Source organism: Panthera leo, chromosome F2 (genome assembly GCF_018350215.1).
Source record: "Panthera leo isolate Ple1 chromosome F2, P.leo_Ple1_pat1.1, whole genome shotgun sequence".
Lineage (NCBI taxonomy): Eukaryota > Metazoa > Chordata > Mammalia > Carnivora > Felidae > Panthera > Panthera leo.
In genome coordinates, this window is record NC_056695.1 from 8508569 (window position 1) to 8534005 (window position 25437).

The window sequence follows — 25437 nt, forward strand, 5'->3', positions numbered from 1 at the left end:
GTTTGCAGATTGCAGAGGGAATGGCATACATCGAGAGGAAGAACTACATTCACCGAGATCTACGAGCAGCAAACGTTCTGGTCTCTGAGTCACTCATGTGCAAAATTGCGGATTTTGGGCTCGCTCGCGTGATCGAGGACAATGAGTACACAGCAAGGGAAGGTATGTTGTCCTCACCGCTTCAGCTGTCTTGCTGTTTCGTTTTATTTCGTTTCTCTCTCTCTCTCTCCCTTTCTCTCTCTCTCTTTTTTCTTTTACAAAGCAATTACAATAGTCATCATTTTAAAAAAAGAACTCCTGGGGCTCGTGGATGGTTCAGTTGGTTAAGCGTCCGACTTTGGCTCAGGTCATGATCTCGCGATCTGTGGGTTCAAGCCCCACGTCGGGCTCTGTGCTGACAGCTCAGAGCCTGGAGCTGCTTCGGATTCTCTGTCTTCCTCTCTCTCTGCCCCTCCCCCCACTCGCCCTCTGTGTCTGTCTGTCTGTCTCTCTCTCTTTCCCCCCAAAAATGAGTAAACCTTAAAAAAAAATTTAAAAAGAAGAAAAGAACTCCTTTGGTAAAATGTTCACAATGTACCGTAGTTGCTGTTTGTGGGTCTATTCTAATAATCGTTTTTAAAAAATTACTCTCCTGATTAACTCCACACGCTGTGTGTAAAGTTTATAAATGTCATCTGTATTTCAATTAAGCAAAGGAAAACAAAGAGAGACTTGGCAAACAAAGATTAGACTTTGTTGCTAATTGTACGTTAAAGCTTTTTGCCCAAACAACGAAGCACGCTGTTCCTAACCGTGGAGAAAACATTTGTAACGATAATTCTGTATCCTGTATTCTGGCCTTTCGATTGCAAATCAAAACTTGCAAAGTATGGCACACGGAGAAGTAAATGTAATGCTACAAAAATACACCCCTTTTATTTAACCACGTTCCATGTTCTTCTACACATACTAAAACGCACAGAGTAAGCTGGCTCATGGCTCTGTCTGGGGCTGTGCTCGCTTTTCCGTGTTGCTTAAGGTCTGAGGATCCTGAAGGTCTCACTCACGAAAGTTGCGTGCGTATCTTTGTAGAGCCAAGCATTCTCTTGACATTCCCAAAAAGTATTAAACAAGGCTTATTTTCCTGGAAACACACGCGTGCCGTTTCTGGAAGACGTCTACTGGATTTATAAAGGCGCATTGAGGGGCGCCTGGGTGGCTCAGTCGGTTAAGTGTCCAACTTCAGCTCGGGTCGTGATCTCCCGGTTTGTGAGTTCGACCCCGCGTCGGGCTCTGTGCTGCCAGCTAAGAGTCTGTGTCTCCCTCTGTCTCTGCCCCTCCTTTACTTGTGCTCTCTGTCTCTCAAAAATGAATAAATGTTAAAAAATGTTAAAAAAAAAAAAAAGGTGCATTGGAAACACCGCTTTGATCTGTTTAGCATCTCTTGTGCCCATCATGGTTCAGGTGGCTCCCCCCTGAGGTTGGGTGATAACTTGTCCTCAGCGAAAAGGCAGGTGATGTAGGATGCCACGTTGTTGTCCTGTCATCACCCTTCCCACCTTCTAGGTCAGGCCACGGGGACATTCGGCAGCTGCTAAGGCCTCATAGTAAGTGGGAGAGCCAAGAATCGAACCCAGGAGGGGTCGCCTCGACCTACACTGGCCGGAATATATTCCACTGGTTTTGTTGGATATGACGAGACTGGTGTCTCACAAAAATAACTAACTGTTCTCGTGTGAGACAGGTGGCTTAGCGCAGAGAGCTTGGGTTCTAGAATTAAATAGTAGCCATTTCAGGGCAACGGGAATGCTTAGCCTGTGCCAAGCACGCAGATCAACCCAGTGGACTCTGGCACCAACCTTGGGGAGGTTCCGTCTCCTCAGGTTCGAGACGGAGAGATACAGGTGCCCAGAAGGCCTAAAGACAGTTAAGTGACTTGCCAGGGTCACACCAAGTTGGAAACAGCAGACCTGGGATTCAAAGCAGGGCGCGCTGGGCAGGACTGACCTCCCCCCACCCACCTCAAGACACCCTGCCCCTCCCCCACCCACCCCCCGACCCCCCCCTGCTGCTGCCCAGCCCTGTGGGGTTAATCGCCAGAACTTGCTAGAGTGAGTACCCTGCGTGCAGGACCTAGCTCTTCTACAGGGCCGTCTCCTGTCCTTACTGTTCTAGTTCGGATTTCCAACTTGGGTCTGATACTTCAAGAAATTCCAGAATCCTGGTGTCCTTAACTGCTTCCCTCTGGGCAGATCATTATGCTACTCAGTTCCCGCAAGTAGTAATGTTTGCTCCGAGCAAATGAAGGCAGGAGACCTGAACATTTGGAGTCGTATCTGAAATTCCCGCTGGTGTGGGTTTACAGAGATTGCCCGCCAGAATGTGCAAGGGATTATTTATATTCCATACAAACATAGAATGGGTTCAGTGACCATCTGAACACTGAAGATGTATGCTTTGGAGACCGGTGTCGAGGGACAAATATGTGAGCAAAGAATAAATGCCTATACATTCCGTGTCACGTTCTTTTGTTTCAGGTGGGCCCGTCATGACGTCCCTGGGAGGGCACACAAGGAACTTTGCTTCTCACAAGGGGAATGCCCAAAAGGGACACAGGGGAGGGAGGCGACTATTTTCAGTATGACGTTTTCTACTGTCTCTGTTTTGTACTGTATGGAGGCATTCTCTATTCAAAAGAAATGATTAAAATTTTCCCCCAGAGAAGGAAAGTGTGAAGGCCACATGCCCAGGACTTTTTTCGTGTCAGCTCAGAGGCCCAAGTGACACATGTCTTCTCCCTTAGGTGCCAAATTCCCCATTAAGTGGACGGCTCCAGAAGCGATCAACTTTGGATGTTTCACGATTAAGTCTGATGTGTGGTCCTTTGGAATTCTCCTGTATGAAATCGTCACCTACGGGAAAATTCCCTACCCAGGTATCGTTTGCTTACCTATTTTCATTCGAGTAGTACCCATGAAGAAAAAAAGCCCAAGGGCAGGAGGCATAAAAAAATAAACCCATCCCAAAAGTTAAGAATAAGCCCTTTGTGCTAGAACTTGACTGTGACTATCTTTAGTGGAAAGTGTTCTGAAATAGGCTTAGACACTTCCCTGCCTTCTTATTGATTGATGTGTATTGAATGTGTATTGATTGAATGTGTATTCCCTTTTTAAAAAAATTTTTTTTAACATTTTATTTCATTTTTTGAGAGACAGAGACAGAGTGGGAGCAGGGGAGGGGCAGAGAGAGGAGACACAGAATCCGAAGCAGGCTCCGAACTCTGAGCTGTCAGCACAGAGCCCGATGCACACAAGATCATGATCTGAGCCTGACGCTTAACTGACCGAGCCCCCCAGGCGCCCCTTCCCTTTGTTTTTCTAATTAATTCCACCACTTAATGCCTGGAAGGTGCCTGGCACCCTCATAGGCGTTGCTGTTACGAGGACGGTTTGGACACAGGCGCCCTTCCTCGGCAGTGCACCTGTCAGAGGAGGAAACAGACACAACAGTGAGGATTTACAATGCTCTTTGGCTAGTTTTGAAACAGATTATATTGTATAAAGTACTTTGGAGTCTCTGCCTCTTCAGGTCGGGACCACCTCTGCTTCTCGGTGGAAGATCTTCCCAGTCTGTAACTTACTGAATGTGAGGCCATCCATTCAGTGTCTCTAGATTCCTAACACCCGAAGCCCTTGGAGCCAGACTGTGCCAGCCCGCCCTTTTTTCCCCAGGATCCATGCCTGAATATGCAGGAAGAAGGATTTCTCCCAAAGCCTCCGCATTTTTGTTAATGTTCGGCTTTTTGCAAAATCGATGATGTGATGAAATTACAGTTAAATCTTTAATGTTTCAATCGTTCCCTCATTCAAAAAATATCTGAGGGCGCCGGGCACCTCGAGGTGCCTGGATGCCGCGGTCACAGCTCCTGTGCCTTTGAGAGCTGATGTCCTAGCAGGAAGGGACTGGTAACAGTCAACTAGGCGACAGACTGTCAGAGGGCGCAGTGGGCTGTGGAGTAGCTTAAAGATCAGTGAGCAGGGGAGGAGGGTAGCTGGTTGTCTACTGTGATCCTGGTGGCAGCAGGGACTCAGCAATTTGAGGAGGGAGCCACAGGGCTGTCTGGAGGGTCCGGTGACCCACAGGGGAAACAGCCACTGTTTGACTTCCTGAGGCCCCGTGGTTTGGGTCTCAGTGAGTGCTTGCCGGATGAATGAATGAATGAATGAATGAATGAATGAATGACGTGCCATTTAACGTCTAGACAGGCACCGTGCTATGGATGAGAAAAACTTGTGGACAGAGTAGCAACGTGGCCTTCGTGCTCCTGATCACCCTCAGTGCGGTTTTGGGATGAGCCACGGAGAAGTCAGGGACCAGGGGACCAGGGAGGGGAGAGCCTCAGGCGGTGGGCTGACCGTCCCATGAAATCCTTCTTGTACCAACGTTTCATATTCTGACTGCCAACCCCGCTCCAGATGCCGAAGTGAATGAAAACACTACAATAAAATGGGGAAAATGTTTTTTAAAATTTATTTATTTTGAGAGAGACAGTGTGAGTGTGGAGGGGCAGAGAGAGAGAATCCCAAGCGGGCTGCACGATGCCCGTGCAGAGCCCAACGTGGGGCTCGAACTCATGAAACCGTGAGATCGTGACCTGAGCTGAAACCAAGAGTCTTTTGCTTAACCAACTGAGCCACCTAGGTGCCCAAGGAAAATATTTCTGGATCAATCCTGATATCTGACATTCCATATCTGGATCTATCATCTGGATCTGTATCTATACAGAGAGACTGTAGATTACGTGTATAATCTGAATCTGATCAGATAAACATTTGACTTCATAAAATGATGTGTGATACGTAGGACATGCTCCACAGCGACATACAGGCGATGCCTGTGAGGCTCAGAGGAGACTCGGGCTCAGAACTGAATCACTAGCCCCTTGCAGAGCTGCTTCTGAACCCCAGGCCTGAGCCCCAAGAATACCTTGTTCTCATTCACTGTGCTCAATGCCCAGGATTTAAAAATATTTAGGGGGAAAAAAGTCATTAAAGCTGTTGAAAAAAAAAAAAGAAAAAGAAAAGTAAAGCAGTAGAAAAATGGGGGGGGGGGGGGGCGTGGATACAGTAAGACCAACCAGAAAGCACTGATTGCTCTGTCCCCCAGACAGCTTGTCCCCTGTAAGGACAGGGGATGTGAAATACTGTCAGGAACTCTGGATTGGTGAGGTGTTCCAGTCGTGAGGGTTGTAGAAGATGAGAGCTTCCAGCACTAGGAGATGTGAGCAGAATTGAACGATCCTATTTACTTAAATATCAGAGGACTTGATTCACAGGTAACATGGAAATTGGTGAATATTGCCAACACAGGCCATATCCATCACTGCTATAAAACTTCTTGTGGGAGAGACCCCACTGATAATTGAGTTATCTGGGCATATTTTCTCTACCTGGAAGAGTGCTGGAGAGGCTTTTTTTTTTTTTTTTTTTTTTTTTTAGTGGTTTAGAAACCACTTTTTAAAAAGTGGTTTGTAAAATTAATGGGAATAAGAGAAAGGGAGGGAACAAAAAGGAGATAAGGAAGTCAGATATAAAGTGAACATGTATTTTAAAAGAAATCAAAGACAGGGCGCCTGGGCGGCTCAGTCAGTTAAGCGTCCAACTTTGGCTCAGGTCACGATCTCGCGGTTCGTGAGTTCCAGCCCCGTGTCGGGCTCTGTGCTGACAGCTCGGAGCCTGGAGGCTGATTCAGATTCTGTGTCTCCCTCACTTTCTGCCCCTCCCCCGCTCACACTCTGTCCCTCGAAAATAAACATTAATAAACAAAATAATAATAAATAAAAGACCAGAAGGTGAAATATACCAAAATGTTACTCTCCTTGGGCAGTAAAATGATAGGTTATATTAATTTTCTTCTTGATAAACTTCTGATGTTTCTAATTTTTAAAAAATTATGTCTTTATTAAATATTTCAATTCTTGCTCAAGTAATATATGTTCATCAAAAAACCAGGTGGTATGGAGAGACTTCTAATGAAAAATTGCCTCCCTGGCCTCATGCTCCTCAGAGACATTTACTTTCACGAATTTTAGTCATTGTAATATTTGTTGCTCAGAGGGGCACCTGGGTGGCTCAGTGAGTTGAGCATCCGACTTCCGCTCAGGTCACGATCTCATGGTTTGTAAGTCCGAGCCCCGCGTCAGGCTCTGTGCTGACAGCTCGGAGCCTGGAACCTGCTTCGGATTCTGTGTCTCCTTCTCTGTCTCTTCCCCTCCCCTGCTTGTCTCTGTCTCTGTCTCTCTCTCTCTCTCTCTCTCTCTCTCTCTGTGTCTCAAAAATAAGTAAACATAAAATAATTTTTTTAATATTTGTTGCTCAGAATTCAAAATACTATACTCATACTATTCTCTCTTAAGTAAAAATGTTCCCCATTGTACTTACCATTAAGTAGGAATATGGTCACATGGTTCTAAATTCAAGACCTACGGGGAAGTATATGGTGGCAGTTTTGTGTGCCTCTCATCCCTAACCTCCAGCCGTACAACCCCCCTTGCCCCCTTGCCCCCATAGGAACCATTGTTATCAATTCCTGCTGAACTGAACAGAGACATTCTAGAAATATTCATGCAGATACAATTAAAGGTGTACCAAAACACATGTTGACTGGGTTCCAAAACTGGTATCACCCACATAGAACAAACTTCTGGGAATAAGAGAATAAAAGGTACAAATCCATTTGGATCAGTAAAATCAAAATGCTAGTTGTCACATACTAAATATAGGGTAGATGGTAGGAGTGTCATTTCCCATTTCAGTTCTCTGTGTTGAAATAGATACGTTGAGGAGGCACGAACTTCTGGAAAGGTCTTTTTCTTAACACACCTTTTACAAACAGGCTTTTGTACCTGTTAATCCTATTTTGGGCAGATCCCCCAAATGCTTTGTTTTCAATTACTGTGAATCCATTTCAACAATTTTCTGTTGTGTTTTAAAGTTCTTAGCCCTCCTGGGCTCAGAGCGGTGAGAAATGGTTTTTGTCAAACATTCTCTTGTTCTCATTGATGCGGGAGCACTGGATGACTAAAGACAGCTTATCACGGTCATGAACATTTGAGGCTTCAGAGGTGATACTCTGCTTGTACTTCATACTTAGGACTCTTCCCGAATGGGGCTTTTTCTTGAGAGACTCACGACCTAAATAAAATTAAACCACTAAGTAAGTACCGGTATCGAATTTGCTTATGTTGTAAATGCTCGTACAGCAAACCTTTCACCTAGAATGTTAAACAGATTTCCTCCGCCGAATCTGCCTTCCTAAGTGGCTTAGCCACAGCAGATGGCTTCTGAATCCCATCCCGTGTCCCGAATCCCCTTGTTTTTCCATGGAAGAACTCAGGATCTTTCTATCTCCCTGAAATGTCATTGGTCATTATGTTACTCTGAGTAACTGTTTGTCCTTCTACTTGGAAACTTGTGGCTGTAAATTCTGGGAAATCTTCATAGGTAGCTTCCTCGAAACTCCTCCTCCCCATTTTCTGTTCTCTTGCTGGATCACGTACGGGGAGGTTGAGGCTCATGTCTGTTCGTGGCTTCTGTCATCCTGCCCTTTGGTACTGCTCGAAGGCTTTATCTGCCCACCCTTCCTTTGATGAGGGGTCTTACGGGAACGAAGGTCTGCGGTGGTCCAGGCTCACCAGTCAGCACCCTTCCGGGACAGTGTCTTCAGGTCTGTTCTCTGGGAACATTTAGTTTCTTCAGAAGAGAATCTCCAGGTCCTGCCTGTGGGGGACCAGCCTGGCTGTCAGCACTCTGGAGGTGCACTGGGGAGGGGCCCTCAGTGTCTTCTGTGGTTGTTTGTGGTTGTATTTTTTTTTTGTTATTGTCGTGAAATATACACAGAGTAACCACGGTAACCATGGTTGCCAGGGTACGTGAAATATACACAGAGTAAGGTTTGCCACCTTAACCATGTTCAAGTGCACAATTCGGTAGCAGTGAGTACGCTCACCTTGTCATGTGTCCATCGCTACCCTGCATTTCCACAACTTTTTCACCATCCCAGACCTAAGCTGTAGTAAGTCCCCAGTCCCCTGCCCTCCAGCCCCTGGCAACCTCTATTTTACTTTCCGTCTCTGAATTTGAAGTCCAGGTACCTCCGATAAATGGAATCATTACGGCATTTGCCCTTTTGCGTCTGGCTTGTGTCCTCAAGGTTCGTTCCGGTTGTGGTGTATGTCGGGAGGGTCCCGTCTTCCCATCCTCAGCCTTCCTCCTAAGTCCTTCAGCCTGCACTTTACCCCCACCTCCACGGGGGCTGGCGTTCCTGAGCGTGGGGCTTGTCGCCTTCAGTCTCTCCAGCGCTCACATGGGCCACCTGCCAGGCAGGCTCCGGGTGCAGTCCGTCTGCGGCCACCAACGTCACCCTTCTGTTGAGTGTGAGGTGACTCCGTGTGGAAGTTCCCCAGGGCGTGCCGGGAGGACACATCCTGCCTGCTGGTGGTGATCCTCTCGCCCAGGTACTTCTGTTCCACGTGGCTGCTCCTGGCTCAGACCACGTCTGCCTCCGGGTGACAAGTGTCCCCCGGTTTCACCAAATGCAGAGCTGAAGTCTCCATTTCTTGTTCTCCTTGTGTTTTAGGATACATTAAAGGGGGGAGGGGGAGGAGGTGGGGCAAAAGATCCTTACTTCCCTATCCTAAAAGCAATCATATTCATATATGAATTTTCTAAAGAAAATAGAGGGGATCTTTGTGGTTGGGGTTTTGTTTTGCTTTGCTCTTACAAAGAAAAAGGAAGTTTGAAAATGACAAAGTTTCCTGAAGCATCATGTCTTTCCTGGCTGTTTCTTTTTTGAATGTTTGTTTATTTTGGTGAGAGAGAGAGAGACAGTGTGAGTGGGGGGGGAAGGGCAGAGGGAGACACAGAACCTGAAGCAGGCTCCAGGCTCCGAGCTGCCTGCACGGAGCCCAACGCGGGGAATCGAACTCACACACCGTGAGATCGTGACCCGAGCTGATGTCGGACGATGTCGGACAATTAACCGACGGCGACACCCAGGCGCTTTCCTGGCTGTTTCTTACCAGACACGTCCAGCGTGTGAATTGGAATCAGGGAATTCATCTGCTGTGGATACTCACCTTGGTCACAGACGGTGCTCAAAAGAAAGAGAAAAAAATTGCCCTTTTGGAAGTATTAGGGGGTGGGAAGCTGTGGTCCCATAGCAGCTGCTACTCCCTCGCTCACACGCACAGAGGGCCCCTCGTCTCTAAAGACTCATGGTCTCTGGGGCCTGCTGGGCTCCCATTCAGAGGGGAGAGAGTTGCTAACTCTCCATTCCTTTTCTGTTCTCGGCTGCACTGCGTTTTTCTCCTCCCTGTGCTCCTTCACCAACTTTCAGCCTCTGCTAATTCCTACCCTCTCCGGATTTCACTTCCTGCTCCCTACCCACCTCCCTCTCCTTGAGGGCATCCTCCCCGCTGGGCTGCGTGCCCTTTGAGGACAAGACTCTGTCTTAATCATCTCTGCATCTCTCAGAGCCTAGTGCTAGCTTTTCCGTCACCAGCCAATGGGTAACCTCACAACAGAGCAAGGACCAAGTATCAGGTTTAACCTTAGGGTCTGGTTGAAGTCTCCCTGCCCGCCCCCCCTCCCTTTCTTCCATAAGACTCGTCATTCCATAGCCTCGTTGTGCTTCTTGATTTACGTGTGCATTCAGATTTCTCTCTGGTCCTCTTATCAAGTCAAGTTCCCTCAGGCAGGATGGAGCACACCTGGCCTTTATCTGCATCATGGAGAGTTCTTCAGAGTTTAGGAAAACAGAGGAGAATGAGGAAAGAAAACTCTGCAGTGAGCCAAGCGGGGGCGGGCTAGAAAATCATCTCTTCTGTGGGCACGTTCTGACCGTTTATTCAGCTAGGGTTTCTCCAGGCGGAAAGCAGAAGAGAGGGGACGCCTGGGTGGCCAGTCGGTTGAGTGTCCGACTTTGGCTCAAGTCTTGATCTCATGGTTCGTGGGTTTGAGACCCGCATCGGGCTCTGTGCTGACAGCATGGAGCCTGCTTAGGATTCTGTCTCTGCCCCTCCCTGACATGCGCGTTCTCCCTCTCTCAAAATAAATAAGTAAGGGGCGCCTGGGTGGCTCAGTCGGTTAAGCGTCCGACTTCGGCTCAGGTCTTGATCTTGTGGTCCATGAGTGGCTCTGTGCTGACATCTCAGAGCCTGGAGCCTGCTTCAGATTATGTGTCTCCTTCTCTCTCTGCCCCTCCCCCACATATGCTCTGTCTCACTTTGTCTCTCAAAAATACAAAAATGTTTAAAAAATGTTTTTAATAAATAAACTTTAAAAAAAGTGAAAAACGTATTCCTAAGAAGTTTGCTGGTCCAGCTGCCGTTTTCTATCATCCTGGGTGTAATCCTCCTACCAGGATCACAGAGCCTCACCCAATGCCCAAGTAGAAGCAAATACAGAGATTTCAACAGAAATTTATCCAAGTGAGCTTGGCTAGTTACAAGAGCCAGAACAATGCTGGAGTCACATAATTTATGGAGACTGGAACCCCAAATGAATAGAGTGTTGCACATCCGTCCCTTGGCTTCAAGCAATGAGAATAAGTTGAAGTCTTTCCATTAGAACATTCCTGTTACACAAATATCTGAAGCTAGTGTTTCAAAAGACTTGAGCAAAATTAATTCACCATGTAAATAAACAACTTTCAGGAGATCCTAACTATTGTAAGGTTGGCTTGGACCTTTCCATTTCAAAGACAAGGACTTTTCCAAGACTGAAATAATGTCTTCTTTCAAGGGTTTAAAATCCATGCAGGGCCTTCAGTCATTGTGTCCTTAGAAAAAGAAAGGTTAGTTCAGGGCAGAGGAGTTCAAAGGTCGCCGATCATGCCCCACGGTAAGAAATAAACAGAAAGTCCGCTCCACAAACAAAACAAAAGTTTTCACAAAATCGCACTAACTTTTACTACGTGCGGGGCATTCTGATCTTTTCTATTTTATTCTGTTATAATGTATTTTTAAAAACTGGTAGCTCCCTAAAAAAAAAAAAAAAAAAGGTCAATTTGTTGATCTCAAATCAAATGTACGTAGTGACCCACAATTTGAGAAACACCGATCAGAGAATAAATTCACAAGAAGGCTCTGTTTCCAATCTGGTCAAAGACCTTTCACTTCTAGCTATCTCTTAGAACCTTCTCAGTGACCGCCCCTGGTAAGACCTATGGCTAACGGAAAGGAAATTGTTGTAATGAACGGAACGCCTCGTATGCCGGGTATCAGGTGCTACGTGGAAACATTCTGCATGACTCAGCTTTTTCCCTACACGGTCAGGTATCCGCACAGTCGGCAAAACATACAGATGTAGATACCCCATTTCAGACACGGAGGGCAACGTTCTTTTTTCTTCCTTAGATGACAGTTGCCCACATGAAAGGCCACCCTTCATTCCCAGTCCTCTTGCAGAGCCCAGTAGGAACGACGAACACTCCCCTTCCCTCACTGGACGTTAAGAACATACACTTTCTAGAGTCAGTGTGAGCTCTGCACTGAAGTCTTTTTAGGGGACAATTTCATGATTGGGACATCATCCACTGGACTGGCTGATTTAAGGATTTTGACTTCCTTTAGTAAACTTATGTTGAAAAGCTGATTTGAAAAAACTACGTTGGTACGAGATAACGTACGCGAGGATGATTTTTTTTTGGTATGTGTATTACAGGTAGAAGTTGGAAAAAATACCGCAAAAGAAATGGAGATTGAGGGTTAGAATTGGGTTTGGCTAGATCATTTAAGGCCAGTCAAGTCCATTATCCTTTTGTCATTCAAAGGACCTGCTCGGTCTTCTGCTTCTCTTGTTTGCCCGTTTTCACTCTGGCAAACCGAATGCCGTCTTGATCCCCTTCGTAGTAAAAGTTTCGCGTTATTTAGTTGCTTACCGAACCCTCCTTAGCCTCCCTATCCATTTGCAAGGGCTGCTATAACCAAGTGCCACAGCCTAAATAGCTCAAACCACAGAAAGGAATTTTCTCACGGTTTTGGAGGCCGGAAGTCTGCGACAAGATGCTGCCAGGCTGGGCTTTTCCTGAGGCTCCTCGTTGGCCTGGAGAGGGCCATGTTCTCGCTGTGTCTTCGCGTGGCATTTCCTCGGTGCCCACACGTCCCTGGTGTCTCTGGGTCCTAATCCCCTCTTATAAGGAACATCAGTCAGATTGGGTGAGAGCATACCCTCAAGGCTTCATTTTAACTTGATTACCTCTCTCAAAGCCGTATCTCTGCCCCGTGGGCACGTTCTGAGCCGGAGGGCTAGGACTTTAACGTGTGAATTTATTTGGGGGCCGGGGTGGGGGACACAGTTCAGTCCATGACAGCGTCTACAGCTCGCTTCAAGAGTGGATGTAGGATGCCGGGAGCGGAAAGACCACTCCAGTGCTCGACCCTCGGTCAGGTTGCTAAATGGTACATTTCTTTTGCTTTAGGGCGAACTAATGCCGACGTGATGACCGCCCTGTCGCAGGGCTACCGGATGCCCCGCATGGAGAACTGCCCCGACGAGCTCTATGACATCATGAAAATGTGCTGGAAAGAAAAGGCAGAAGAGAGGCCGACGTTTGATTACTTACAGAGTGTCCTGGATGATTTCTACACGGCCACGGAAGGGCAGTATCAGCAGCAGCCTTGACGCCCAGGGAGGCTCGTGGCCATTGGCTGGGACGGCTGCCTCATTCGAGAGGAAAACATGACCGTCGCTGGTTGTGCTAGTCTTTCATATGCTAGGATCATCTACCGGCCCTGCTTCCTGAAAGCGAGGCCGAGTTACTCAGGAAGAACACTCTCGACATGGGCAAGTATTCTCTTTCTCATCGGCCGATGCCCACCGGCAGCCGCGCGGACCGCACCCAGCCGGCAACCTTGCTTCGCTAGACGGACGTCTGCCTTCGGAGAAGAAGCCACCTGTTCTGTCCAACAGGCACCCACCTCGGCCTCTTGTTTACAACTCCATGTGGGACTCATGGGTGCAGAGGCCCTCGCAGTGAATCTCAAACAGTAGCAGAGTGAAACTCATTCCTAAAAAGCGAAGTAACCAGACGCAGATCACGACCCTCGTTTGCATTTTCTCTCTGCCTTGGCTTATCTGTTAAAAAGAAAAAAAAGAAAAAAAAAATTACTAATCCGATCTGTTACGTTTTGCAGCTGAAGTCAGAAGGTTAAAATGGTCTCTCCCAGATTGCAGTGATTTCCCCTGCCCCTAAAGTCTGAGGCTGTTAAAGATTTTCCTTCCACGGAGACGGCTGGGAACTCCCAGACACGAAGCGTGCTCTTCTGTTCTGTTTCCTATAGGAGTGTGTGTGGTTTGTGAGTGTGCACAGATGTCGTGTGTCGCCACACAGACCCCACCGACGTCCAGGGCTGGCCCAGACCTCCCAGGAAAGAGAGAAGAACCAAAGGAACTGCTGTACCCTCAGAAGGAATATTTTTAACGGCCCAGCTTTTCAATTCCCCAGTTTCCTATCTGAGAGACTTTTTTGACCATGTACTTTGGGTCAAACAATAAGATTCTAATCTCTGCAGAGCCTTATAAAAGGCCTTCTAAGACATAAGAATTCTCTTTATTGCTTCCAATGATTTGAACGTTATTTTAACGATGAAATGTTAATTTTCGTTGTACTCGAGAAAGTAAAAACTCCATATTTGGGTCTATTTTTGTGATTCAGCCATCTTTTCTAAATTGTGTAAGGTGTGGGTGGGACTATTTATATGAGGATACGAAAGGAACGGAAGTGACTGAAAGGCTCAAATGAGCTCCTGCAGCAAGGGAGTCGAGAGGTCTTGTTTACTAAGTTGTTCTACTGTGAGCTTCGAATAGAAAATGCTACATCACATCGTGTTTCACTTATGCTGTTGTGTATATACCTAATATTGCTGTTTTTTTGATTTTATTTGAATACACCTGGCCCAGTAACATCTCAAGCTTTTTCCTCGTGTCCAACATTTCTAACTCTCGTCAACGTAGAAATGAGTACCAGTGGGGGAAAATGAGAGGCGATTGCATACAGTTACATCGTTTAAAAAACTTTGACAGGTTCTACCTCCATTCCTTTGAGCGTTTCCAGATTGGAAAACTAGGACTTGACAGTCTGGCTATCCCTTTAGGGGGGCCAAATAGGATTTGTTTTCAAATAGCCTTAGCAGGCACCATTAGAATTTCATTTTGTGCGTGTCGCCTAGGTGTTGGGTACCTAGGGGAAGGGATAAAACATTCTACTTTCCTGTGCAATCTTTTTTAAACGTCCTTTTTAAAATATTCTAAAGTTCTTGATTCACAAATGCCATATTCACAGAGGGAGAATATTATCACCATAGAACGTCTGCACAGCTGATCACTTGATTCACCCACCTGTTCACATTTCATTTCAGAAATCACACGTATGACCCAGCATGTTCTATGGAGAGAAAGTGTAAAGAACCCCTAAAGCAGAAAGAAACGTCTAGAAAATTAGTAAGTTTATCTTCGCCCTGTTTTTCTTTTCTCAATTCTGCTTCCTTTCGCCATTTTACGGTCCACTTTTCCCTCCCAGTCAAGCATGTGATCTTTTCCTCCATCACCTGGGGCCTCGTCACTCAGTTGCAGGATGTGCTCTTGTCACATCATACCCCATGGACAGCATGGGTCTCTCCCCTTGTCAGTAGGATTCCAGCTGCCTCATGACCGGCAGGCAAAATGAGGGCCTGGGCAGTGTTTGTATCATCTTGGGGGGGGGGGGGGGTGGCAGTGTTTGTATCATCTTGGGGGGGGGGGGCGGGGGCGCGGATCAGAATGCCTTACATCATCACATCCCAGCTCATTACTGGGGACTTGAAAAGGAGCATGGCCTCAGGTCCCGCCATTGTTGTTCCGCAGGAGGGCTGTAAGTCACTGTACTTGAGAGGCTTCCCCGGTGGATATCTGGTTTACCCAGGCTTGAGAGTCCCTCCCTTGCTTCGGTCCATATGGCAAAGTTAATTGTTCAAAGGAAGGCCAGCCTGCACTTTCCTCAGATGCCCCCAGGGAGGACAGAGGACTACTGGAGGACGGAAGAGGGAAAATGTGCCCTTTTCCTCTTTTATGACCATGAAGCTCACTGAATCCAAAGTAAAACTCATAGGCTTGACCCTGGTGTCCTCAGTAGAAGGGACACTCTATAGCCCCTCCAAGATACCTCCCGGGATTCTGTCAGAACCGCCCTGGAAAAGCATACTGCCCAGGCCTCCTAGGGAAGATAATAAACTGCGGAAGCCTTGATTCCTGTCCCAAGAGTGTGTAAAAGAGGCCGACAAAAGGAAGCACCATATTTATTTACTCATGCAGTGGGATAGCTCAAGGGCACTGAAATGTAAATGCAAACACATTTCCAATTTAGCCTGTGGTGATGGCTTTCCTTGTATCTTTTCCTTTGCTCGAATACAAACTATATTGGGGCAGTAGCTGCTGAAAGGCGTTCAGTACTGAAACACCAGCATCGGGGTACGCTTGATTGAATTAAAGCAATTGTTCATCCCATAGCTGAGCTCCCTGGCCTCTATGAATGTTATTGCCACCTCCACAGCCCGTTAGTTCCTTGTATTCTCAGATGAGATCTCACCACCCATCTTTCCTCCCAGGATCTTTGTTTTCTTAGCAGATTAAGTGACCATGAGCCTTGCCATTCTTCCTGATGGAAACGGCGGTTATAAACCTACAAAGATAACTATACACCCGCCAGTGGCTCGGCGCTCTCTTTTGTACTTGGGCACGTTGCAAAAATTACCTGTAATTCACGCCGTAACCCTTGAAGGTATGGCCCGCGCTATCGCTATTTAACGGCTGAAAACTCAGGTGCATTGAAGGCCACCGGAAGAATAGGCTGGCTTCACATCATGTTGTTTCCTTGTGAGATAAGTGAAAGGCTTTTACAGCAGGATCTCCCTGACTCATTTGAGCATTCCAGGCGCACGAAGGAATCACTTACAAATTGCTTCATTGGAGTCTGCGCAGGTATGAGGGAAAATTTCTGAGTAATTTTAACTTAAGAAGAGAGCTCAGACAAGAGCTCAACTCACTACTCACACCTTTTTAAAAAGACAGTTGAGGGGTGCTGGGTGGCTCAGTCGATTAAGCATCTGACTTCAGCTCAGGCCATGATCTCATGGTTCATGAGTTCGAGACCCGTGTCAGGCACTGTGCTGACAGCTCGGAGCCCGGATCCTGCTTTGAATTCTGTGTCTCCCTCTCTCTCTGCTCCTCCCCCACTCATGCTCTGTTTCTCTCTCTCTCAAAAATAAGTACACATTAAAAAAAAAAAAAAAAAAAGATGATTAAAAAAACCAAAGACGTTCTTTCCTAACGTGCAATTCAGACCACGTGGAAGCACTACATTCAATTCTGAACACTCGATGGTGAATTGTCAAATCTGAACGGCTCTGGAAAAGTCATTTGGATGTGGGCTATGGGGTATGTGAGAAAGAATTGGGAGCATGTCAAGTGTGGAAGTCTTTGGGCAGCCGGGGAGAGCCACACCACAGACGTTTTGACGTAAAGGAGATAAATGGAATCATTTAAAAAACGTTTGCTCTGTCAGAGAATTCATTTTGAATCCTACTTGGTAAGACGTTTTAAACGTGGCTCAGCACACTCCTAATCTCTTTTTTGTCCTTGCGCTTCGCTTTAAATAGGGTGCTCTTTAAATAGGGTGCTCGGTGGGCTAACAGTAGTCATTCAGTGCAGTGCTTTACCGAACACTTCCCTGAGGACAGGAAATGTAGCAGACGCCTTAGGGACATGGACGGTGAGTCTCAAATTCCTTGCTTTAAGGAGACAAGTACAGGGATGCTTAATGCCAGAAACCTATCATACGGGAAAAAAGAGGTGGAAAATGTGAAGAAGATCCTTCCCAGGGGAGATGGCGAAGCTGGTTACAGGAACAGGCGTGGAGATGAAGACAAAAGTCTTCGTAAAGAAGTGGCATCCGGGACTGGCTTTGCAGGGAGACAGGGGCGCTGGCAGGCAGACAGGAGACTCTGCAGAGAGAAGCTTCCGAGAAGGGACGCAGCAGGCAAGAGGCAGGGGCAGAGTAGCGTGGGAAACACCAAAGGGCAGAGCCCCCCAGCCCGGTAGAAGGAGGGCCCTGCTACTCAAACTCGAGATCGTGTCAAAATCGCCCGGAATTTTTTTAAAACTGGGGCACCTGGGTGGCTCCATCGGTGAAGCATCTGACTCCCGGCTTGATCTCAGGTCATGATCTCGTGGCTTTGTGAGTTCGAGTCCTGCGTCGGGCTGTGCGCTGGCAGCGTGGAGCCTGCTCGGGATTCTCTGTCTCCCTCTCCCTCTCTCTGCCCCTCTTCCACTTCACCACTGTCTCTGTCTCTCTCAAAAATAAATTTAGGGCGCCTGAACCAACTCTGTTGGTTAAGCGTCCGACTTCGGCTCAGGGCACGATCTCGCGGTCTGTGAGTTCGAGCCCCGCGTCGGGCTCTGTGCTGATGGCTCGGAGCCTGGAGCCTGTTTCAGATTCTGTGTGTGTCTCTCTCTCTGCCCCCCTCCCCCCGCTTGTGCCCTGTCTCTCGCTCTTAAAAATAAACATTAAAAATAATTTTAAAAAAATAATAAATGAATAAATTTAAAGAAAAAAGAAAAGATCCATTATAACAGATCACTGCCCCCGACCCTGAGTTTCTAGTTCTGGGGTGGGGGTCTGGGGAGGGACCCAAGAACAGCAGCCGATATTCCTGAGTCTGGACCACCCTTTGAGACCCACTGGACGTACAGGTGCTCAGCAGCTGGGGAACCCAGTCAACTAGGATGAGCCACCTCGTGGAGAAAATATGGGCTCCTGGGTGAGGAGAAGGAACTTTCTTAGAGCACGCGGGTGGTGGCCCTACACATTCGAGGGGGCGTCAGGCCAGGCAGTTCAGCAGAGAGGTGGCGGCCCTTGGACAGAGGAGCCACGTTGCCTGGCTTTCTACCCCGGCTCTACTTACCGTGCTCAGCTACAAAATAGGGGTAAGAGTGGTCCTCCCCTCCCTGGGTTGTTATGAGGAATAAATCATGTAATAGTTCATTAGGAACCAGGCACACAGTTGGGCCAATGCGTTTGTGAAATGAAAGCGTGAAATCAAGGGATACCTGGGTGGCTCCGTCGGTTGGGCGGCCGACTTCGGCTTAGGTCACGATCTCACAGTTCATGGGGTCGAGCCCCGCGTCGGGCTCTGTGCTGCCAGCTCGGAGCCTGGAGCCTGCTTCGGATTCTGTGCCTCCCTCTCTCTCTGACCCTCCCCCGCTCATGCTGTCTCTCTGTCAAAAATAAATAAAACATTAAAAAATTTTTAAAAATTAAAAATAAATAAATATGAAAAAAAATTAAAACACAATGTCAGAAAATCACATGATGAAGTCCAACCAGTGAGCAGTGTGAGACAGGAAAACCGATGAGGAGGCTGTTACGGCATTCCCAGCGGGGGGAAAATAAGCGCCCAAACTGTGACTGGCATGCTTTGGGAGACACTGTGGGTGCAGACCATCTCAGGGCCTTGCCTGACACCCTGAGACTGGCTTTCTCCAGATGTGGAATGGAGTGCAGAGATCTGTTTGTGTGGCTTTTTTTTTTTTTTAACAACCTCCCCCATCGGTGAGATCTGATTTCAGTATTCAAATTATAACCCTGATAAATGCAACTAGGGAATTGGATTTTGGCGTTGGGAACTGTTAGGGTGGAATTGTGTTCTCGGGGCGCCTGGGAGGCTCAGTCGGTTAAGCGGCCGACTTCGGCTCAGGTTATGATCTTGCGGTCCGTGAGTTCGAGCCCCGCGTCGGGCTCTGTGCTGACAGCTCAGAGCCTGGAGCCTGTTTCGGATTCTGTGTCTCCCTCTCTCTGACCCTCCGCCGTTCATGCTCTGTCTCTGTCTCAAAAATAAATAAACGTTAAAAAATTAAAAAAAAAAAAAAAAAAGGAATTGTGTTCTCCCAAAATGGTATGCTGAAATGCTAACCTCCGGGACCTCAGCATGTGACCTTATTTGGAAATGGGGTTGTTACAGATGTAATTAGTTAAGCCAAGAGGGACTGCACAGGCAGGTCCCTAACCCTATATAACAGGCACCCTTATAGAAAGAACATCCTGGGAAGAGAGAGAACGCGCATAGACCGATGACTATGTCAGGAGCCCCAGGGAGAAGAAGACCGTGGGCAAGCCCAGGAGAGAGGCCTGGAGCAGATCCTTCCCTCAAGCTCTGGGAACAACAACAACAAACCCGCCAACAACTTGATCTCCGACTTCCGGGCCTCCAGACCTGCGCGCGATTAAATTTCTGCTGTCGAAACCACCCCGGTTGTGGCGCTTTGTTACCGCGTCCCGTCCCTGGCCCATTAACGCAGCAGCCTAGGGAAATTACAGGAGTGGCCAATAAAAGAGAAACTCGTGGAAAGCAGGGATAGGGAGGGAGGGAGAGGAGAGCGAGGCGGCCAACAAGACAAAGTGTGTGCTGAGGCAGGAAGTAGGGAGAGCTAACGTGGGGTGCCATCCAGGCTCCGGAGGCCTCAGCAGTATGTTTCCAAGTGTGGGTTTTGAACTCAGCGTACTTAAGTGGAGCGAGGCCAACAGAGGAGGAGACAACAGCCGTTGAAAACAAGAAGTTCCCCCGAGGAGAGAGAGCTCCAGGCCACGCCAGGAAGTGCTGGGGGTAGGGTGGGGCGGGAGGGGAAAACATGGGCCACAGCTTTCTGGTGGTTTCTGCAGGCAAGGCGGATAATGTCAGGATGACGTCAGCCGGCTCTGGGGCCTGGGGCGAGCTAGCTGACAGTTACCTGGGCCTGGGGGATAGTGGTCCCAGTGTGGGAGCAAAGGTTAGGTGGTGGGGTGTGGGCTTTGGGTCGCATGTGAAATGCATGCTCCCAGGGGAGTCATTTGCTGTCTCTAGGAATTGATTGACCCTGGGGAGGGGCCGGGGACAGTCAGACCTTGCTGAACCTGCCCAACGAGCCCCCTGGGTCGGCTTCCTAAGACAGCGCCAGAGGGAAAATCACGACTGGATAGAGAGTTCTGACCCAGACGCAGACCAGAGAGATCTCTGACTCTTAGGATGGCGAAACATGAAGGGCCGCGTGTTTGTGGCCACCGTCCTGGGCACACGCACGTGCACGCACGCGGTTATCATCAGTCGCCAACGTCTTCCGCGGCATCATGATTCCAAGGGATAGGGAAGTGTGCAGAGCCTTTTTTTTTTTTTTTTTTTTTTTTAAACATCAAAGTATTTCAGAGACAGAATGCTTTCCTATTCTCTCTTGCCAGAATCCTCAGAGATTGGGGTGTTTCGTTGTTAACGATGTTTAAAAGGACTTTGATCCCCAAAGAAACCAGAACTCGTGGATGAGAAAGAGAAGTGAATTGGGGCGCCTGGGTGGCTCAGTCGGCTAAGCGTCCGACTTCGGCTCAGGTCACGATCTCGCGGTCCGTGGGTTCGAGCCCCGCGTTGGGCTCTGTGCTGACGGCTCAGAGCCTGGAGCCTGCTTCCGATTCTGTGTCTCCCTCTCTCTCTGACCCTCCCCCGTTCATGTTCTGTCTCTCTCTGTCTCAAAAATAAATAAATGTTAAAAAAAAAAAAAAGAAGAAAGAAAGAAAGAGAAGTGAATTGATCTCGACTTGGGGGGAATGTATAACAGTAAACTACCAACTGTTTATCAATCAACTAATACTTATCGATTGCCTGCTGTGTGCTAGGCGTGGTCGTGGGTGCTGCCCTCGCTGGGGTGTATTTCATATTGAAGGAGACCTAGAGGGCTCCTGGGTGGCTCAGTGGGTGAAGCATCTGACTTTGGCTCAGGTCGTGATGAGCCTGAGTCCCGCTTCGGATCGTCTGCCCCCCCCCTCCCCCTCTGCCCGCCTCTATTTCTCTCTCAAAAATGAATGAACGTTAAAAAAAGATACCTAGACATGCACACCACCACCACCGTGCACACACACACACGTGCACACACCCCCCCCCCCCCCCGAGTCATTTCTGTGATCATTAGTTCTCTCAACAGCCGCTTCCCATCTGTCAACAGCTTTAAAAATATCCAAACCATATTGCGGATAGCTGCTCGGGCTGTGGTAGGAAATGAAGAGAAAGAGAGAATGAAAAACGTTAAGAATCAGATTAAAACCTTCAACTCCAGAAGAGTAGAGTAAAAGAGATAAGGACTTTCGTCCTTGACCTAGCCAGAGTGAGACAGAGAATCCCTTTCAGGAGTGAATTCAGCTATGCACCAGCATCTAGGAGAATGCTCTGGAGTGGAAAATAGGGTTCTCTGAGAGCAGAAGACGTAAACCTGAGGCAGAGGAAGAGGTGAGAATGTGTCACACTCCTCACAGAGCGGAATTTGAAAATGGGGAGTCCCCACTGGACACACCTCCCCAAGCCAACATTCAACAACGTGTGTGAGGTTTAAAGCCTGAATGTTCGGAAGACGCAACCCCACAAAAAAAGCCCTGTGCTGCTAGACCAAGTAATGCAAAAAAAAAAACAAGGACTGAACTCTTCTCCTGCGAGAGAAAAATAGTTTAAACCCTTTTTAAAACTGGCAGCAGGAAATCTCTTTTCAATCCTCTTAATATATTACCGCCTATCAAATGTAGGAGTCTGGCTTCTGGGGTTTTCTGGGGTTTTCGCGCTACTGTGTTACCTTTTTAACGAACCTTGTGGATAGTACAGGAGTGTAATTAAGCAGAGATCTTAGGGAGAGATGTGAATTCTCACTGTTCTGCCCACTTATGAGAGCGCTTGAGAGGGTTATGTGGCCAGTGCTGCCCAGCATGTGTATTCTTCTCCTCCTGTGTTTTCTTGAACAGAATCGAACGGGTCACACAACTTCCCCGAGTTTCAGCAAAGCAGCGAGAATGTCTGCTTGTAAGGGCAGCCCCCAGGCTCTGAACTAGACAGCATGTCTCCAATAAGTCTCGTGTCTCATCAGTCAGCACACATTTTGTTGAGAGGCTCAACCAGTGACCCCTTGCCTCCTCGCACGGTCTGGACAGTAGTTTTCCCTTTCTTTCAGTGGATTAGCCTCATACGATTTGCCCAATTTCATAAAATCTGATCATGAATTAAGAGCTTCAAAAACATCAGGGCGCCTGGGTGGCTCAGTCGGTTGAGCGCCCGACTTCGACTCAGGTCACGATCTCACAGTCCATGAGTTCGAGCCCCGTGTCGGGCTCTGTGCTGACAGCTCAGAGCCTGGAGCCTGCTTCCGATTCTGAGTCTCCCTCTCTCTCTGCCCCTCCCCGACTCATGCTCTGTCTGTCTCTCTCTCTCTCAAGAATAAATAAACATTAAAAATTAAAAAAAAAAAAAAAAAGAGCTTCAAAAACATCCATGCTATTGTTGGACTCAGCTCAACTTCTAGAAATCTTAGATATGTAAAAATACTTAAGTAACTTGTAGATTCAAACACATTCATTTCATCACTATTTATAATTCCAAAATATCGAAACTTTCTAAACAGCTAATTTATTCAGTCCTTATGTGTTAAAGACCTGCTATGCGTCCAGAATTATGCAATACACTGAGGATATTTATGGGTTAATTTTAATCAAATTAAAACAGGAAAGGTTAATTGATTATGTAGAACATTCTCTTACTTTGAAGTTTTTTGTATTATTTATTTTGAGAGGAGAGAGAGAGTGAGCACACATGAGCAGGGCAGAGGCAGAGAGAGAAGGAGAGAGAGAGAGAGCATGCGTGAGCGGGGCAGTGGCAGAGAGAGAATCTCAAGCAGGGTCTGCACTGTCCGCGCAGAGCCCGATTTGGGGCTTGAACTTGTGAACCGGGAGATCATGACCTGAGCTGAAATCAAGAGTTGGACCCTTAACTGACTGAGCCACCCAGGTGCTCCTTATGTAAAACATTTTAAGTGATATATATATATATAGATATATATATAGATATATATATAATATATTATTTTGTATATATAAAATAATTAATATTTAATATATATTATATATAATATATTATAACTAATATATTTAATATATATTATGTATAATATATATTATAACTAATATATTTAATATATATTATATATAATATATATTTTATTGATATATACATTTATATAAAATTAAATATATTATATATTATATTATATATATAAATGAGACAGGAAAATGTTCATAATGTATAGTTAAATAGCAATAACCCACATATCAAATTATTTACAAAGAATGACTAGACCCATTTTTTTAAAAAAAGAAACGTTGAAAAGTTTGCAAAGCAAGGAAAAAGAAAAAAGAAGGCACTTCAAGAGTACACACTCAAGTCATAAAGACTGAATTGTGCTTTTTTCCCCTACTTTTATCTATCTTCCAATTTTCATTATTGTCGATTATTTTAGTAATGGAAAGGAGAAATGCCCACAGAATAATGGAGCTAAATACTATTTGTAGATCAAACAAAATCTATTAGAAAGCAAACAAGTTGCTTAAAAGCAACAACCCACAGCGATGGTGGTATGTCAAAAGGACACAAGAGCCATTTGAAAGAGCTCCCAAGGGCCAAAGCTGGAAGGATTTGAGTAACCAAATATGTAAAGTAGTATTGGATTATGACTCAGAGTGTAAAATAAAAATTCATGAGTCCACACCGGTATAAATAAATAATTCAACAAATAAATAAGTGGAGGAGAAGAGAAAATATGTCCATGCAGATGAATTCCAAATAATTTATGTAGATATTTCGCCTTCAACGAGGTAAAGTATAACAGCCCAACCCTTAAATGTCCACTGTGCATAGAGACTTCCTTCCAAAGAGGACAGCATGGGAAGGGAGGGATAAGGTAATGTGAGTGAAGGAACCTGACAAACATTGCCCCAGCTAGGTGACAAAAGTCTACATTATCAACAGTGATTAGTCGTCACATTGACAATATGTACCCTTGATGTGATAAAATGGCACTTTTATGTCTGTAATCTTCCTCTCCCAAATCTATAACCCCAGTCTAATTAGGAAACATCAGACACATTCTAATGCAGCGGCATCTTATAAGACAGCCAATCAGCAACATTCAAGACCTTCAAGGTCATCAAAAATGAAGAACCTGTCACAGCCAAGGGGAGCCAAAGGAGACATGAGGACTAAATCTAATGTGGTGTCCTGGATGGGATCCTGGAACAGAAAAGGGACATTAGGTAAAAACTAAGGAAATCTGGATAAAGTGTGGACTTTAGTTATTCATAATGTATCATTAATAATGATACATTATTATTAATAATAACGTATCAACATCAATTCATTAGTTGTGACAATTGTACCATAATAGGCAAAACTGGATGCAAGGTATATGGGAACTTGCTGTACGATCTGTGGAATTTTTCTGTAGATTTGAAACTGTTCTAAAAATAAAGTTTGTTAACAACAGCCACGGAAAGGTAAACAAGTTCCATGAGTCTGCTCTTGGTACCATGAAGCCGGAGTTACCTAACATCTTACTTAGAGTTACATTCTTCAAGAAGTCCACGTTTGTTTCAAGTGTAGATGCTTATTCATAAAGTTAAAACCTCTTTAAGAACAAAAAGTAAAGGGAATATTTTTATCTGACTTTTAGAAAATAACAAACCAACCCCTGACAATAGGCTTAAAAAAAACAAAAAAAAAACAAAAAAACAAAAAAAAAAAACTTAGCATCCCAGTCAATTCCTTCAGGGGACAGCGCCATCTTGTGTTCAGTCACATAAATGACCCAGTGGTGGTTCTGGTTCCCTCTCTATGGGCTGCTGTACATTACCTTAAGTCCTCTTTCAAAGCTGAAAAGAACAATGAAATGGAAATGTATCTCCACCCCAAGCCCCCAGAAAGCGCTCATAATCTCAAACAACCCGAGTCATCAAGTTGAAATAACCTGGCTGCATTTACAACTTCAGCCTTGAATCTTTCTGTTTGTAAAATGCCTACGTCTGTTTGCAAAAATTCAGTCCAAAAATAATGTGTATGAAAGAGATTTTGTCAGAAATACAAACTCGTGAAAATGTGTAATAATGTGGTCACTGTTCAAAACGTATAAAATAACTTACTCCTTATAAAACAGCAGATCTGAATTCCAGCTGTCCGTTCCAGAAAACTGCAAAGCTGTGACAAGTTACTATTGTGTTAACTTCAGTCCAGCACATACATAAAGTGCCCTTGCTTAATGAGTTCATGCCTATTTTAATATGAGATTGTTGTTCATAAAGTTATATCTTTATTAAGAAGAAACAGTAAAAGGGGGGGGGAATGGGCTCCTTTAATTAAAGTCTTAAATATCTCAAGTGAAAAAACTCAAATGATTAGTTAATATATATTGCTCTTGAACCTGAATGATTTTTCAAAATGTGTCACAAAAAGAAACATGGCTGAAAAACCAGCACCTTCCAATTGCAAATAACCAATGAGGTAGTTTGCCTAGACTATAAATGGCAAAAATTTACTCC

At 46.1% G+C, this 25437-nt stretch overlaps 1 protein-coding gene across 3 annotated transcripts in view; it reads left to right on the top strand.

Annotated features, from left to right (window-relative positions):
- Positions 1 to 13863, top strand: part of LYN (LYN proto-oncogene, Src family tyrosine kinase) — a 123041-nt gene extending 109178 nt beyond the window's left edge. For all 3 annotated transcript variants that reach the window (XM_042923329.1, XM_042923330.1, XM_042923331.1), the window contains exons 11-13: positions 9 to 162; positions 2783 to 2914; positions 12460 to 13863. In XM_042923329.1, the coding sequence (XP_042779263.1) occupies positions 9 to 162; positions 2783 to 2914; positions 12460 to 12662 (489 nt within the window). In that variant the 3' untranslated portion in view covers positions 12663 to 13863. The remainder of the gene's footprint in view (positions 1 to 8; positions 163 to 2782; positions 2915 to 12459) is intronic.
- The last annotated feature ends 11574 nt before the right edge of the window (positions 13864 to 25437 follow it).